Source organism: Grampus griseus (genome assembly GCF_964374135.1).
Source record: "Grampus griseus genome assembly, chromosome: 15".
Classification (NCBI taxonomy): domain Eukaryota; kingdom Metazoa; phylum Chordata; class Mammalia; order Artiodactyla; family Delphinidae; genus Grampus; species Grampus griseus.
In genome coordinates, this window is record NC_139009.1 from 81,059,541 (window position 1) to 81,074,281 (window position 14,741).

At 43.1% G+C, this 14,741-nt stretch overlaps 1 protein-coding gene across 1 annotated transcript in view; it reads right to left on the reverse strand.

Annotated features, from left to right (window-relative positions):
• CRACDL (CRACD like) overlaps positions 1-12,187 on the reverse strand; it is a gene marked incomplete at its 3' end in the record, with an annotated part of 62,005 nt that extends 49,818 nt beyond the window's left edge. Inside the window, 1 exon segment of the mRNA XM_082672897.1 lies at positions 11,707-12,187. Coding sequence (XP_082529023.1) covers positions 11,707-11,780 — 74 coding nt within the window. The 5' untranslated portion in view covers positions 11,781-12,187.
• Between the last annotated feature and the right edge of the window lie 2,554 nt (positions 12,188-14,741).

Sequence of the window (14,741 nt, forward strand, 5' to 3'; positions counted from 1 at the left end):
GGCACAGAGATATACATACAGATTAACAGAATTCAGGGTCCAGAAATAAAATATATTCATGGCCAAAAGGTTTTCAACATGGGTGCCAAGACAATTCAATGTGGGAAGAATCAGTCTTTTCAACAAATGCTGGAACAACTGGACATTCACATCCAAAACATAATTTGTACTCCTACCTCACGCTATACATAAAAATTACCTCACTGTGAATCATAGACTTAAATGTAAGCGCTAAACCTAGAAAACTCTTTGAAGAAAACATTAGAATAAATTTGTGATCTTGGGTTAGGCAATGATTACTCATATGCAACACCAAAAGGGAAGACAGATAAGCTGGACTTTATCAAATGTATAAACTTCTTGTTTCAAATCTAATCTATCAAGAAAGTGTAAAGGCAGCTCACAGACTGGGAAAAATATTTGCAAGTCATATATCTGCAATATAGGGATTTGTACCCAGAATATATAAATAATTCTTATAACTCAACAATAAAAGACATCCATTTTAAAATAGATGAAGGATTTAAACAGATACTTGTACAAGAAAGGCAAACAAATGGCCAATAAGCATATGAGAAGATGTTCAACATAATTAATCATCAGGAAACTGCAAAGCCAAACCAAAGTGAGATACTACTTCACACTCACTAGAATGGCTCTAATCAGAGAGATAGACAGTCACAAGTGTTTCCAAGGACATGGAGCAATTGGAACGCTAATTCATTGCTGATGGGAATGCAAAATGTTATAGCCACTTTGGAAAACAGTTCCTAAAAAAAAACCCCACAAAACATAAAGATACCATACAGTCTGACAATTCCATTCCTACGTGTTTACCCTAGAGAAATAAACACATATGTCCGTGGAAGATTCTAGGGAAACAGTGGAGTAGGAGGCACCAGGAATCTGCCTCCCACTTAGAAAACAACCACACTGGCAGAATCTGTTTAAGGTAACTATTTTGGAGTCCATTTAAGGCTTGCAACTTCCCCTGGAAGGTTGGTATGGAAATTGCAGTTAATTTCAGTCAATTTCAGCTCTTAGCTCAACAGCGTCTACTCACCCCCACTCCCTACCCCCCTGACAGGCAGCCACGAATCTGTTCCTGGAGCAGCTTGCACACAGCTTGAAGGAACCATGGTGGGCAAAAAGGACCCTGCTCTCCAAATACTGGGGATCTGTGCTGTGATTAATGCTTATGACGACAGAGTTGCAGACGAAGAGGTGGGCGGCCACTATTGCCGCACCTCCCCTTACTGTTGCAAGCCCCTCCCCTTCTAGCTGCACTAACTTCCAGGAGCTTTAAAGGCCTGGGCTGGTGCTTCATGTCTCCTCCCCCACTTCAGTTTTCTCTCTTCCCCTTTTGGGAGCCAGACATTAAGTACTGGGGCATTCAAAAGCAAACTGTATGTATGAGGACAAATGAGAAAGTTACTGTATATGCCCAGGGAAAGGCACAGGCTTAGAAAAGATCTGAGAAGACCGTAAGATTACAGTTTAGGCTGATCCTTGGCACAAACATAAAGCCCTGCAAACCCAGAGGAAGGGGGAGAATCCGATTTCCACGGTTACCACATTATTAGATTCAAATGTCCAGTTTTGAATCTGAAAAAGATCTGGTGGCAAATCTACTAGACAAAGACTTTAAAACAACTCTCTTAAAGATGCTCAGAGAACTAAAGATGCAGAGAAAATGAAGCAAATAATGTATGAACAAATAGAAATATCAATAAAAAGATAGAAAACCTTAAAAGGAAGCAAAAAAAAATCTGGAGCTAAAAATAATAATAATAACTGAAATGAAAGATTCACTAGAGGGTTTCAAAGGCAGATTTCAGCTGGTAGAAGAAAAAATCAGAAATCTTGAAGATAGGACATGGATAAAGTGAACAGAGCATAAGGGACGTGTAAGACACCATCAATTGGATCAAAATACACTGTAGGAGTCCCAGAAGGAGGAGAGGGGAGAAAGAGGGGTAGAGAGAATATTTGAAAACTTAATGTCCCCAAACTTCCCAAATTTGATGAAAGACATGAATGTAACATCTAAGGAGCTCAATGAATTGAGATACATTATAATCAAACTGTTGAAAGCCAAAGATAAAGAATCTTGCAAGCAGCAAGAGAGAAGCAAATCATCACACACAAGGAATCCTCAATAAGATTATCAACAGGTTTCTCATCAGAAACTCTGGAGGGTAGAAGGCAGGAGGCCAATCTATTCAAAGTGCTAAAAGGAAAAAAAATAAGTCAACCGAGAACCCTGGACATGGCAAAGCCATCTTTCAAAAGTAAGGGAGAAATTAAGACATTTCCAGATAAATAAAAGCTGAGGGAGTTTGTTACCACTACACCTGCCCTGTGAGAAATGTTCAAGGGAGTCCTGCAGGTTGGAATGAAAGGGAACTAGACAGTAACTTTACACCATATTTTAAAAATGGATAAAGAATATGTGGTATGTATACAGAATGGAATACTTCTCAGCCATAAAAAAGAATGAAACTTTGCCATTTGCAGCAACATGGATGGACCTGGAGGGTATTACGCTAAGTGAAATAAGTCAGACAGAGAAAGACAAATATTGTATGATACCACTTATATGTGGAATCTAAAAATACAACAAACTAGTGAATATAACAAAAAAGAAGCAGACTCATAGATGCAGAGAACAAATGAGTGGTTACCAGTGCAGAAGGGGGGAGGGGCAATATGGGGGTAAGGGATTAAGAGGTACAAGCTATTAGATATAAAATAAGCTACCAGGATATATTGTACAACACAGGGAATATAGCCAATATTTTATAATCAATGGAGTGTAAACTTTAAAAATTGTGAACCACTATATTGTACACCTGTAACATAATATTAAAAATCAACTATACTTCAATTAAAAAAAAACTAACTTAAAAAAGCTCAGTAAAGGTAAATACATGGCAATTATAAAATGGTAACTATATACATGGTAAATACATGGGCAATTATAAAAGCTAGTACAGTTACCCTTGAACAACATGGGTGTGAATTGCCCAAGTCCACTTAAATGTGAATTTTTTCAATAAGTATGTACTATAGTACTACACCATCCATGGCTGGTTGAATCCCTGGATGCAGAGCCACAGATAGGAAGGGCCAAGTGTAAAGTTAGACTTGGATTCTGGACTGCGTGGAGGGTTGGTGTCCCTAACACCAACATTGTTCAAGGGTCAACTGTATTACTGTAACAATGGTTTGTGACTCCACTTTTTGTTTTCTACACAATTTAAGAGACTAATACATTTTTTGTTTGTTTGTTTTTTTTGTGGTACGCGGGCCTCTCACTGCCGTGGCCTCTCCCATTGCGGAGCACAGGCTCCGGACGCACAGGCTCAGTGGCCATGGCTCACGGGCCCAGCCGCTCCGCGGCACGTGGGATCCTCCCAGACCGGGGCACGAACCCACGCCCCCTGCATCGGCAGGCGGACTCCCAAACACTGCGCCACCAGGGAAGCCCTAAGAGACTAATACATTTTTAAAAAGCAATTCATCTCCAGCTCTAAGGTCCTGCCATCCCCGGAAAAGAGTTAATAAAGCCACTGGAGTACCCATCCATGCTAAAAAAAAAAAAAAGCAATTAGTTGTCTAAGAGCTAGTATGACTGTAACTTTGGTTTGTAACTTCACATTTTATTTGCTACCTAATTTAAGAGGTTACTGTATTTTTTCAAATTATTAATTTATGTTTCTGCACACACAATGTTTAAAGATGTTATTTAGTGGCATCAACAACTGAAAGCAAGAGGAACAGAGATGTAGAGGAGCAGAGGTTCTGTGTGTCATGGAAGCTAAGCTGGTATAAATCCAAATTAGAGTGTTATAACTTTAGGATGTTAAATGTAATCCCTATGGTAACCACAAAGAAAATTGCTGTAGAACACACACAGAAGGAAATGAGAAAGGAACTTAAAAGTTTCACTACAAAAAAAATCAACTAAACACAAGAGAGGACAGTAATGCAGGAAATGAAGGATAAAAAATCTCTAAGGCATAGAGAAAACAAATAGCAAAATGACAGAAGCAAGTCTCTCTTTATAAGTTGTAAAAAGGAAGGAAATTCTGTACTCTGCTACCACGTGGATGAACCTTGAAGACGTTATGCTAAGCAAAATAAACCAGTTACAAAAAGACAAATGCTGAATGATTCCACTACTTATTTAGAGGAGTCAAAATCATAGAGACAGAAAGCAGAATGGCGGTTGCCAGGGGCTGGGGGGAAGGTGGACGGAGGGGTAGTTTAATGAGTACAGAGTTTCTGTTCTGCAAGATGAAAAGAGTTCTGGAGATGGATGGTGGTGACGGCTGCACAGGATGGATGTACTTAATACCACTGAACTTATACCCTTTAAAATGGTTAAGATGTTAAATTTTATGTCATGTGTATTTTACAACAATAAAAAAATGGGGAAAAACGCACACAGAAACGTATACACCAATGTTCAGCATTATTTATAATAATCAGAAAGTAGAAATAGTCCAACAATTGATGAATACATTTAAAATGTGGTACATACATAGGATGGAATATTATTCAGTCGTAAAAAGGAATGATGCGCTGATACATGCTACAGTATGGATTAACCTTGAACACATTATGCTAAGTGAAAGAAGCCAGACACAAAAGGCCACATACTGAACGATTCCATGTCTATAAAACACCCAGAATAGGCAAGTCCATCGAGAAAGACAAACAGATTCCTGTTCACCTACGACTGGGGAGTAGAGTGCTGGGGGAGGGAGGCAGAAAGGGAAGTGACAGCTAATGGGCACAAGGTTTCTTTGGGGGAGATGAGTATGTTCTAAAATTAGATTATGTTCATAGTTGCACAACTCTGTAAATATACTAAAACCTATTGACTGCACACTCCTAACAGGTGAACTTTCCGGTAGGTAAATTATATGCCAATAAAGCTGCTGGAAAAAAGCGTGACCGGAAAAAAAGGTGAAATAAAGACACCTTTGGAAAAGAAGACATGATACAATGTGTTGCCAGCAATCCCACAGTAAAGCAGATATTAAGGGAAGGAGGATATGATCTCAGATGGAAGCCTGGAGGAATGGCAGTATATGTGAGTAAATCTAAACGTGGACGCGACTAGCAGGTTGTCTGGATCTCAACCAGACGCCCTGTACACAACTGGCAGGAATGTGCCTGCCCTGCTCTCCCTGACCCACAGGCTTCACTTCCTTCCAGCCCAGGACCTTTACAGACATTGCTCCCTTGGCTTGAATGCTCTTCCCTGTTCTTACACTCCACTTCCTTCTATCAACTCCCACTCAGCCCTCAGGTACCAGCTTCACTTCCACATCCCCCCAGGGGTCTGATCTGAGGAGCCTGTACCTCCCACAATGCACAGTGAGAAGCCCTGAACCTTTTGCTCACAGTGCTCACCAGTTTTCATCACACCTCTGTTTGCACGATTCTGTGATCTGGTTCCCCTTTCTGGATTTAAGCCTGCTTACCTTCCCTATACCTTTAACTAACTTTTCCTTTTCTTGGGGAAAAAGACGAAAATAAACTGGGACTTGACTATTGTTCTCTAGTGAGTCACACCAGGATCTGCCTGTACCTTTTTTTAGAAAAATAAGTTTCACATTACTGAGGCAACGGAATGTGTAAGGCTTGCAAAGTTCCTGTGAGAAATCTCTGCTTGAAAATTGTGCCAGCTTTACTGCCTCATGATAGATACTTTTATCCTCAAGAGCAGAAGGCTTGACCTCTGCTCCCACCCCAAGGTGGCAGGGGCATTGGCAGGGGACCTCTCCACGGTCATGTCTCCTCGAGGGTGCCAGGGGACCTCCTGCCCTTCAGAGTAGACACCTCGATGTTTCTGTGCAAAACCTGCTCCGTCCACTGCCGGGAAGGGTAGATCCACTCTGACATAGGGGAGAAAACAAAGCAAAGAAGCCACCCAGAAATAAACCCACACACCTACGGTCAATTAAACTATAACAAAGGAGGCAAGAATATACAATGGGGGAAAGACAGTCTCTCTCTTCAGCAAGTGGTGTTGGGAAAGCTGAACAGCTGCATGTAAATCAATGCAGTTAGAACACACCCTCACACCATACAAAAAAATAAACTCAAAATGGCTTAAAGACTTAAATACAAGACATGACACCATAAAACTCCTAGAAGAGAACATAGGCAAAATATTCTCTGACATAAACCGTACCAATGTTTTCTTAGGTCAGTCTCCAAGGCAACAGAAATAAGAGCAAAGATAAACAAATGGAACCTAATCAAACTTATAAGCTTTTGCACAGCAAAGGAAACCACAAACAAAACGAAAAGACAACCTACGTACTGGGATAAAATATTTGCAAATGATGCAACCAACAAGGGCGTAAGTTCTAAAATATACAAACAGCTCATACAACTCAATAACAGCAACAACAACAAAACAACCCAATCTAAAAATAGGCAGAAGACCTAAATAGACATTTCTCCAAAGAAGACACACAGGTGGCCAATAAGTACAAGAAAAGATGCTCAGCATCGCTAATTACTAGAGAAATGCAAATCAAAACTACAATGAGGTACCATCTCACACCGGTCAGAATGGACATCCTTACAAAGTCTACAAATAACAAATGCTGGAGAGGATGTGGAGAAAAGGGAACCCTCTTGCACTGCTGGTGGGAATGTAAATTGGTGCAGCCACTGTGGAAAACAGTATGGAGGTTCCTTAAAAACCTAAAATTAGAGTTACCATATGATCCAGCAATCCCACTCCTGGGCATAAATCCGGAGAAAACGATACTTTGAAAAGATACATGTACCCCAGTGTTCATAGCAGCACTATTTATAATAGCCACGACAGGGAAGCAACCTAAATGTCCACCAACAGATGAATGAATAAAGAAGATGTGGTGTATATATATATACAATGGATATTACTCAGACATAAAAAATGAAATAATGCCATTTGCAGCAACATGGATGGACCCAGAGATTATCATACTAAGTGAAGTAAGTCAGAAAGAGAAAGACAAATATCATATATCACTTATATGTGCAAATGAACTTATTTATGAAACAGAAACAGACTCACAGACATAGGAAACAAACTTATGGTTACCAAAGGGGAAAGGGGGTGGGGGAGGGATAAATTAGGAGTTTGGGATTAGCAGATACAAACTACTATAAATAAAATAAACAAAGAGGTCCTACTGTATAGCACAGGGAACTATATTCAATATCCTATAATAAATCATAATGGAAAAGAATATGAAAAAGTATATACATATATATATATATAAAACTGAATCACTTTGTTGTACACCAGAAACTAACAAAACATTGTAAATCAACTATACTTCAATTTTTTAAAAAGTAGCAAGGAAATCGGATGAGTGAAGGGCTGAAAGCCGAGAACTCAGACACTGAGTCACAGTGCTCGGAGGACAGCAGGATGGAAACAAAGGAACCTACTGGGCGGTCAGTTTCCTATCGACCTATAATTGATTATCTTATTAAAATACTAAAATTTGGCTTGGCCTAGAGAAGTCAGTCATCCCCTATCTGGCTAAGGATGTAAAACTTGAAGACTAACTCCTTGAGAATAGGGACCATGTACCAGCATGGTACTGCCACACAGGAGGTCCTTAATAAAGATTGTTAAATGAATGAATGAGTGAGTGAATGAACCAGAAGCATTTATAACACTTGTTAGAAAGGATTCACCTCCTGATAAAAATGACACAGCATCAACTACCCAATCACTGTTCCCAAGACCACATAGTACTCCAATGTCTTGAGGAGAGACGTCCTTCTAAATCCATGACTTAGCTAAACAATGTCACATTTCTTTAGCCTGAGTTCTTCTTGTCCATTGTCCCCCTTTAGACATCAGGTGCTCTATAACCATGCAGAGCCTTTGGGAGTCAAGGAATATGGATGCAGAGGACGTCTCTGCTCCAGGTGCCTTGCTCCCATCCTCCGGCTTCCCTTCGGCCACAGCTGGGCAGGGACAGTTGGGGCACCCAAAGAGAACAAGGCGGTGGACCACAACTGGCTGGGCTGTTTCTTTGCAGAGAAACAGCAGAGCTTCATTCAAACAAACTTAATCATCCGCAAGACAAACGGCACAGTTTATAAGCATATAAATAATATCTTATGTAAGATAAACTACACCACTTTTTGAAACTTATGTAACAGTTGATTTTGTGGTAGTTAGAGTCCTTGTGAATGGACACATTGATAAGTTACTCAGCTGGGAATGCATATAGCTGGCCAATGCAGCATATACCTATATACCATGTATACATGTATACACACACACAGGAACCTGTGTTCACGTATGCAGCCTACGTCTACATGAATGCTCCTCAACAAAGCTCATGTCTCAGACTGTGATTCATGACAGCTTTCACAGGAGTTACCTGTTTTCACTCACCTAGAAATGAATGTTTTCATATGAGATTTCAAAAACGTTAGTTTAGACATTTTCAGGTTATTAGAATAAAACAAATCTATTAGCGACATTCACAAAACCATCATTTCAAAAACAGGTAAGCATAAGAGCTTCAAACTTTGCAACCTCAGAAACTGCATTTGCATAATTCCTGGGAAAATACATTCTAACGCTGGAGTGTCTTGCCAAGATGCCATCTAACTTGGAAACGTTCAGTCTCAGAGTTAGAGCTGTAAGTTGTGCTGACCGATGCCCACACGGGACGAATGGACCCAGAGCCCAGGGCTCAGGGAAGCTTTATGAAGGCTGGTCTGTTTTTAACTTCATGAGTTTATTTACGTAATAATTTCCCCCTTTTTAAGCATTTTTACCAAAAATAATGACACGAAGAAAGTTCTTAAGGCTAAATTTATCTAGGATGTTCCATATGTGATTAGCATTTCTGCAGCACAGCAGATGCAGAATTAAGGTTTTGCTTTGTGTTTTTTTTTTTTTTAATTAGGAAGTCATGCTCCAAAGTCTATTAATGAGGAGACATCACACCACCACTCTATTCTGGTCCATTCAAAATAGGCAGCATCACTTTTGCAAATATGTTCCTATGAAAGGGTTTCCTCTTCAAGGAATTCATGGAAAAGACTCTGACAAGTACAGGTTTCTGGTAACTGACTATACTGCTGAACTGAATGAATAGGCATTTTCAGAACTCTAATGGAAAACTGACGAACTCATAAAAGTGCTAACAAAAGATCAAGATGAAAAAAAATTAATTACATGGGACTGGGTGAACTGATGAGGATGATTATAATTTTTGTGACTTTCTGTTTGAATAAAAAAAAGAAATCCCACAAGGACTCAGAGGCAAAAAATATACAAATCAATTTTCACTGCAAAGTAAAGGAGCTGTTACACTGGAGGATTACTGGGCTGAATGTCAATATTATGACATAGTGTGAGTGTGTTTTGTGTTTGGTAATTGCAATCATTGTTGCTTTTGTTGTGGTCATCCATTTACAATGCTTGGTGTCAGTCTATTTATCTCTTGTAAAAATAAAATACAGTGTGTGCATGTGAAAAAATAACAAAAAACAAAATAGGCAGCATCAGACACTGAGGCTGAATAATTACAAGTAAAATGATTTTTATGAAACAATAACAATGATGGTAACGTCCATGCACAGGGCTTTACACAGTACAAAGGCCCATGTTCCCGAGGACTCCTCTGGTTGTTGGGTTCCTGTCCCTAGGTAGCAAAAAAGGAAGTGAGGCTTGGCGGGTGGACAGTCTGTCCAGGTCCCCCAGCATCCCCACACCACCAGATGTCTGCTGCCAAAGGTGCAACATCCGTTTCCCAAGACGGTCCACCCAGCCCAGGTGATGGGCAGATGTGACCATCACTTGGATGAGCAGAGGCTGTCATACTGGAATTTTCCACTTGGTATATGAGACGTGCAATTTGTTTGCTTATACTTGCAAATGCATTTCAACCACATCATAGGTCTACTTCCCTCTGTACTATCATGACTGAAGCAAAATGCACCGAGGGCCAAACATTTTCAAAGCACGAGGTCACCTGCAGCAGGGGGTGGTGGCTCTGAAGGTCCACTGGCCTCTGCTCCAAAGGAACTCGGGCAGGTCACTGCCCTCAGCAAATCTGTCAGTTAAGAACAAGCCCTTTGGCGTTATGTGAAGTGAAATACGTCAGAGAGAGAAAGACAAACGCTGTATGATCACTTAGATGTAGAGTCTAAAAACTACAACAAACTAGTGAACATAAAAGAAGCAGACTCACAGATAATAGAGAACAAATGAGTGGTTACCAGTGGGGAGAGGGAAGGGGGAGGGGAAATATAGGGGGAGGGGAGTAAGAGGTACAAACTATTAGGTATAAAACAAGCTACAAGGATATACTGTACAACACGGGGAATACAGCCAATATTTTACAATAACTATAAATGGAGTATAACCTTGAAAAATTGTGAATCACTATACTGTACAGCTGTAACTTCTATAATATTGTACAGCAACTATATTTCAATTAAAACATAAATTAAAAGAACAAGCCCTTTGGTGCTGATCTTTAGCTACAGGAATAATTCTTTTTTTTTTAACAGTGAAAAGCATACAAATTTATTTATGTTTTACATGGCACAGGAGCCTTTATAAGGAAGTGAAGATCCAAAGAAATGATTAAGCCTGAGTGTTTTTATTCTAGGTTTGATGAAGAGTAGAAAGTTGTGGGAAAAAATGATAGGAGACATAAAGGATATGAGCTAAGGATAGTAAACTGGGTGAAACAGCAAGCCTGTGCTTTCAGGTTCCTCTCAGTATCCCCCCATCTTTGGAGATAAGGATGCTCCTTTCCTCCAAGTATCAGGTGGACACCTCTCACATGAGAGTCTTATGACCAGCTACAGGGTAGAAAGGGAAGCGAGCCCTTCCTATACCTGCCATTTCTCAGATTCCTTCAACTTAAAATAATTATTCTGTCAAAGTGGCATATTTTGGGGTGACATATCCTGATTCCCTTTACTTTCTTTTTTTTTTTAACATCTTTATTGGAGTATAACTGCTTTACAATGGTGTGTTAGTTTCTGCTTTGTAACAAAGTGAATCAGCTGTACATATACATATATCCCCATATCCCCTCCCTCTTGCGTCTCCCTCTCACCCTCCCTATCCCACCCCTCTAGGTGGTCACAAAGCACCGAGCTGATCTCCCTGTGCTATGGGGCTGCTTCCCACTAGCTATCGATTTTACATTTGGTAGTGTATATATCACTCTCTCACTTCGTCCCAGTGAGCTACAGGAATAATTCTAATGGTCTTTCACTTTGTCCTCCGCTGTCTACTCTCCACCCGAAGTACACAGACTGTGCCATGTGGATCCAACTTACAGGCATGGGCTGTTCAGAGGAAAATGCTCTGTCTCCCAGCCCTCTGCCCCTCTCCTTCTCCCTTCCTTTCACTCCCCACCCTCTCACCTTAGCCCTCTGCTCCCTGTGTCCCTCTCTTTCAATATATGCATGTGTCACAAAGAAAATAAAGAAAATCATTATTTTGTCCCGGAATTCACGCAATTCAAGGAACTATATAATATACATAATGATGTCTGTAAGGAAAAAGGTCATACACGACAACAGATGCTGAAAGTCAATTCTTGGACCCCAGGGGCTGGGGGTCGTGGCCGGGCCTCCCCCCGCTCCGCCCCTCCGCCTCCCCCCACCACCACCACCTCTCGGCTCTCAGAGGCCCACCTGGGCTCAGGCTTGAGGCACTGGTAAAAGGCAGCCATCTTCGTGAACGTGGAGGGGGCCTCCGGCACTTTCATCCTCTGGGAGAACAGAGGGCCTTCCCTGTCTTCCCCAAAGGGGCTTGGGGCCCTCGGGACACCCCTGGGTGCTGATCAAGAGCTTCGTCCCCGTCTCCGGAGCAGCACCCCCGGGCCCCGAGGGCTTTGGCCAACTCTTGCGGCCCCGCGGGTCCCCCGGCAGGTGTGCAGCCAGGGCAGTGGACGCTCAGACACACAAGCACTTCCTCCTTCCCTCCAAACACGTGGACGCCCAGGGTGGGGCCGGAGCCGCCACCCGCCTCCCTCTGAGCGGAGTCGCTGCCCAACTGCTGAGGGTGGAAAGTGACAAGCCCGGGCTCCGTCTTCCTGCGCTCCCAGCAGAGGCGGGCAAAGGGCACTGATTGCCCCATGCATCCGAGCAAGGGCTCAGGGCCCCCGGGGCACATCCACCCCTGCACGTGTGTTCCCTTGCGCTGGCTTTCTCCTTATTCCTTCTTCAAGGGCCAGCATGTTGCCGCGGGTCCTGGATGTGTTTTGTGAACTGCCTTCCTGGGACCTTCCAAAGGCTCCTCCTTTCAGTCAGGCACCTGCTCAGCAGCTCGCTGTGGCAAGGACAGAGTTCCAGCACTCCCTGCTGGAGACCACACCTGGCAGGTGCGCAGACCACGCCCCCCGCCGGAGAGAAATCACCAGGGGCAGCCCACAAAAAGCCGCCTCCCTGATGACTGGCAGCTGCCACTTCAAAATAATAGACTCCTGCCGTCCAGCATCGCAACTCCACCTGAGTTCGTCCAAGGTCTAAAGGCTGCTAACCTGCACAGTCAGCAGTTTCCAGGCAACGTCTGGAGGGTTGACAGAAGGCTCTGGATGACAAGCATGAGTCTATTACTAAAACCAAGGAGCAGCAGGCAGCCAGGGTGACTCCTGGAGATGGTTCTTAGAAACCATCTTAGAAAAAGTCCTAGCTTCCTCTTCTGTTTTCCAAAATGCATCCATATATATAAAGTTCTGGTCAAATGGTTTATAATTTAAATAATAAAGCATAACCAGTGTATTTGATGGTGAACAAAGAAAGCAGTGAGTTTACTGAACTTGGAAAATGACCCCTGAGTGCTTTTTGACGGCAGCCTACATCCACTTGCCCTTGTATGCTTTAGAGTCTAAATATTTGCTGCCTGAATGCTGCTAACAGAACAGCCTTCTCCGGGGAGAAAGACAACGGGCCAGCAGGGGGTTCCCATCTCCCGTGAGGCGATCCAGGGGCAGAGTGGACCACTGTAGGTTCAGGGACGGGCCTCAGCCTCGGGGCGGATGTCTCTAAAGAGTGGTCCCAGCCAGCACTCCTCTCTCCCCAGAGGCCAAATCCAACAGACCCACAGCTGCAACTCACCCCACCAGAGGCCGGCTCAGCAGCCAGCGGCGTTGAACTTGGAGCCACCCTGCCACTCGCTACGGCCGGCTCTGCTCTGGGCCTGGACAGCACTCCCTGCCAGTCCAGGGCGGTGCCCAGCACAAGACAACACCCTTCAGACTGACACACCACCACAAGGGGATGCGGCGTCGCATCTTGGGGTCACACTGAAGGCCCCAGGGACCGAGAGGGACCCTGAAGACCAGGGAGGGCCCTGCCACCACCCGCTCATGCACATATGCCTTCTCACCGTCCCTCTACCACGTCCCAGCGTGCTCCCCACGGCACACCGTTCGCACGTCTTAAATCTCTGCTCAATGTTAAGAAAAAATTTCAGGAATGTCCTCTCTTTGATGCTTTCTTTGCCCTTCTTTGCCATGCTGAAGCCATACATCCCTCAGGACATGGGAGAACCAAACGAAAAGGCCAGTAACACCCCTGGTGCATTCCTATTACAACGCAATTTATCAACTGCAACAGAAAATCTTTTCTGAAAGAAAATCAAAAGGCTTCGCGATAGGACCTCCTCAGGCCTTTGGTCTCGTTTTATTCAGAGGGAAGAGAATGAAGCAGGTACCAGGTCCACGATGGTCTATATTCTCTCTCACTCAGTGCTCACAACCAGCTCTGAATTAAATGGCACATCTCCTTTCTGCAGGTAAGAAAACAGAGGATCAGAGAAGTTAAGCCAACGGTCCAAGATCACTGAGCCGGCGTAAGTGGAAAATCTGACGCTCAAATCAAGGCCTGTACCTCGCCAGCTGTGAGCTCCTCCCCACGAGGGCAGCTGCCTACTAAGAAGCCCTGGTCAAGATTTCAGGTGACAAGTCACGTTAGATATTCTCTGGGCTGGAATCTGGTAGCAAGCATCAAAGGCCTTCAAAACCCTTGCTGACCTGGTAACTGTGCTCTGGGAAGTTGTCTTCAGGAGATCATCAAGTATCCCCTGAGAACAGCCCCCTGGAAACACTCTAAAGGCTCATCGGTAGGAGACAGAAACAGGACACTGGCTATGGTGTTGGGACACGTCACGAGGTCACTAAAAACCCTGTAACATGAAAATATTGATTGACAAGGGAGAATGCCCATGATACCTTGCAAGGGGAAAGAGTAGGCTACAACAGTACTTCTAAAGGGAATACGCACCCCAGGATCTGAAGAGCTTGCTAAACACAGATTCTGCCTCAGTAAGTCTGGGGTGGGGCCTGAGATTCTGGTATTTCGAACAAGCTTCTGGATGACACCAGTGATGTCGCCCATAGACCCTCCTCTGATGATCACCATGCTATGAATGGCGTGTGCATGAAACCCATCGTTACTTTTTTTTACAAGCGTCTTAATGCATAAAAGGAATTCAGGAAGGGCCGCAAAAGGATGTGATCTACAGTTATTTCTACATCCCAGAATTAGGTGTATTTTAAACTTCTTCTCTGCGCTTTTCTATGTTTTGCAAATTTTCTGATGGAACATGTATTTTGCTGATAATTAGGAGACGCTCCAATAGTTTCTTTTAAATACCAAGCCGTATGTGGTAAACAGGCTGGGATTAAGTTCCTGTTCCTCTCTAAGGCTCAGTTTCCTAACCTGGT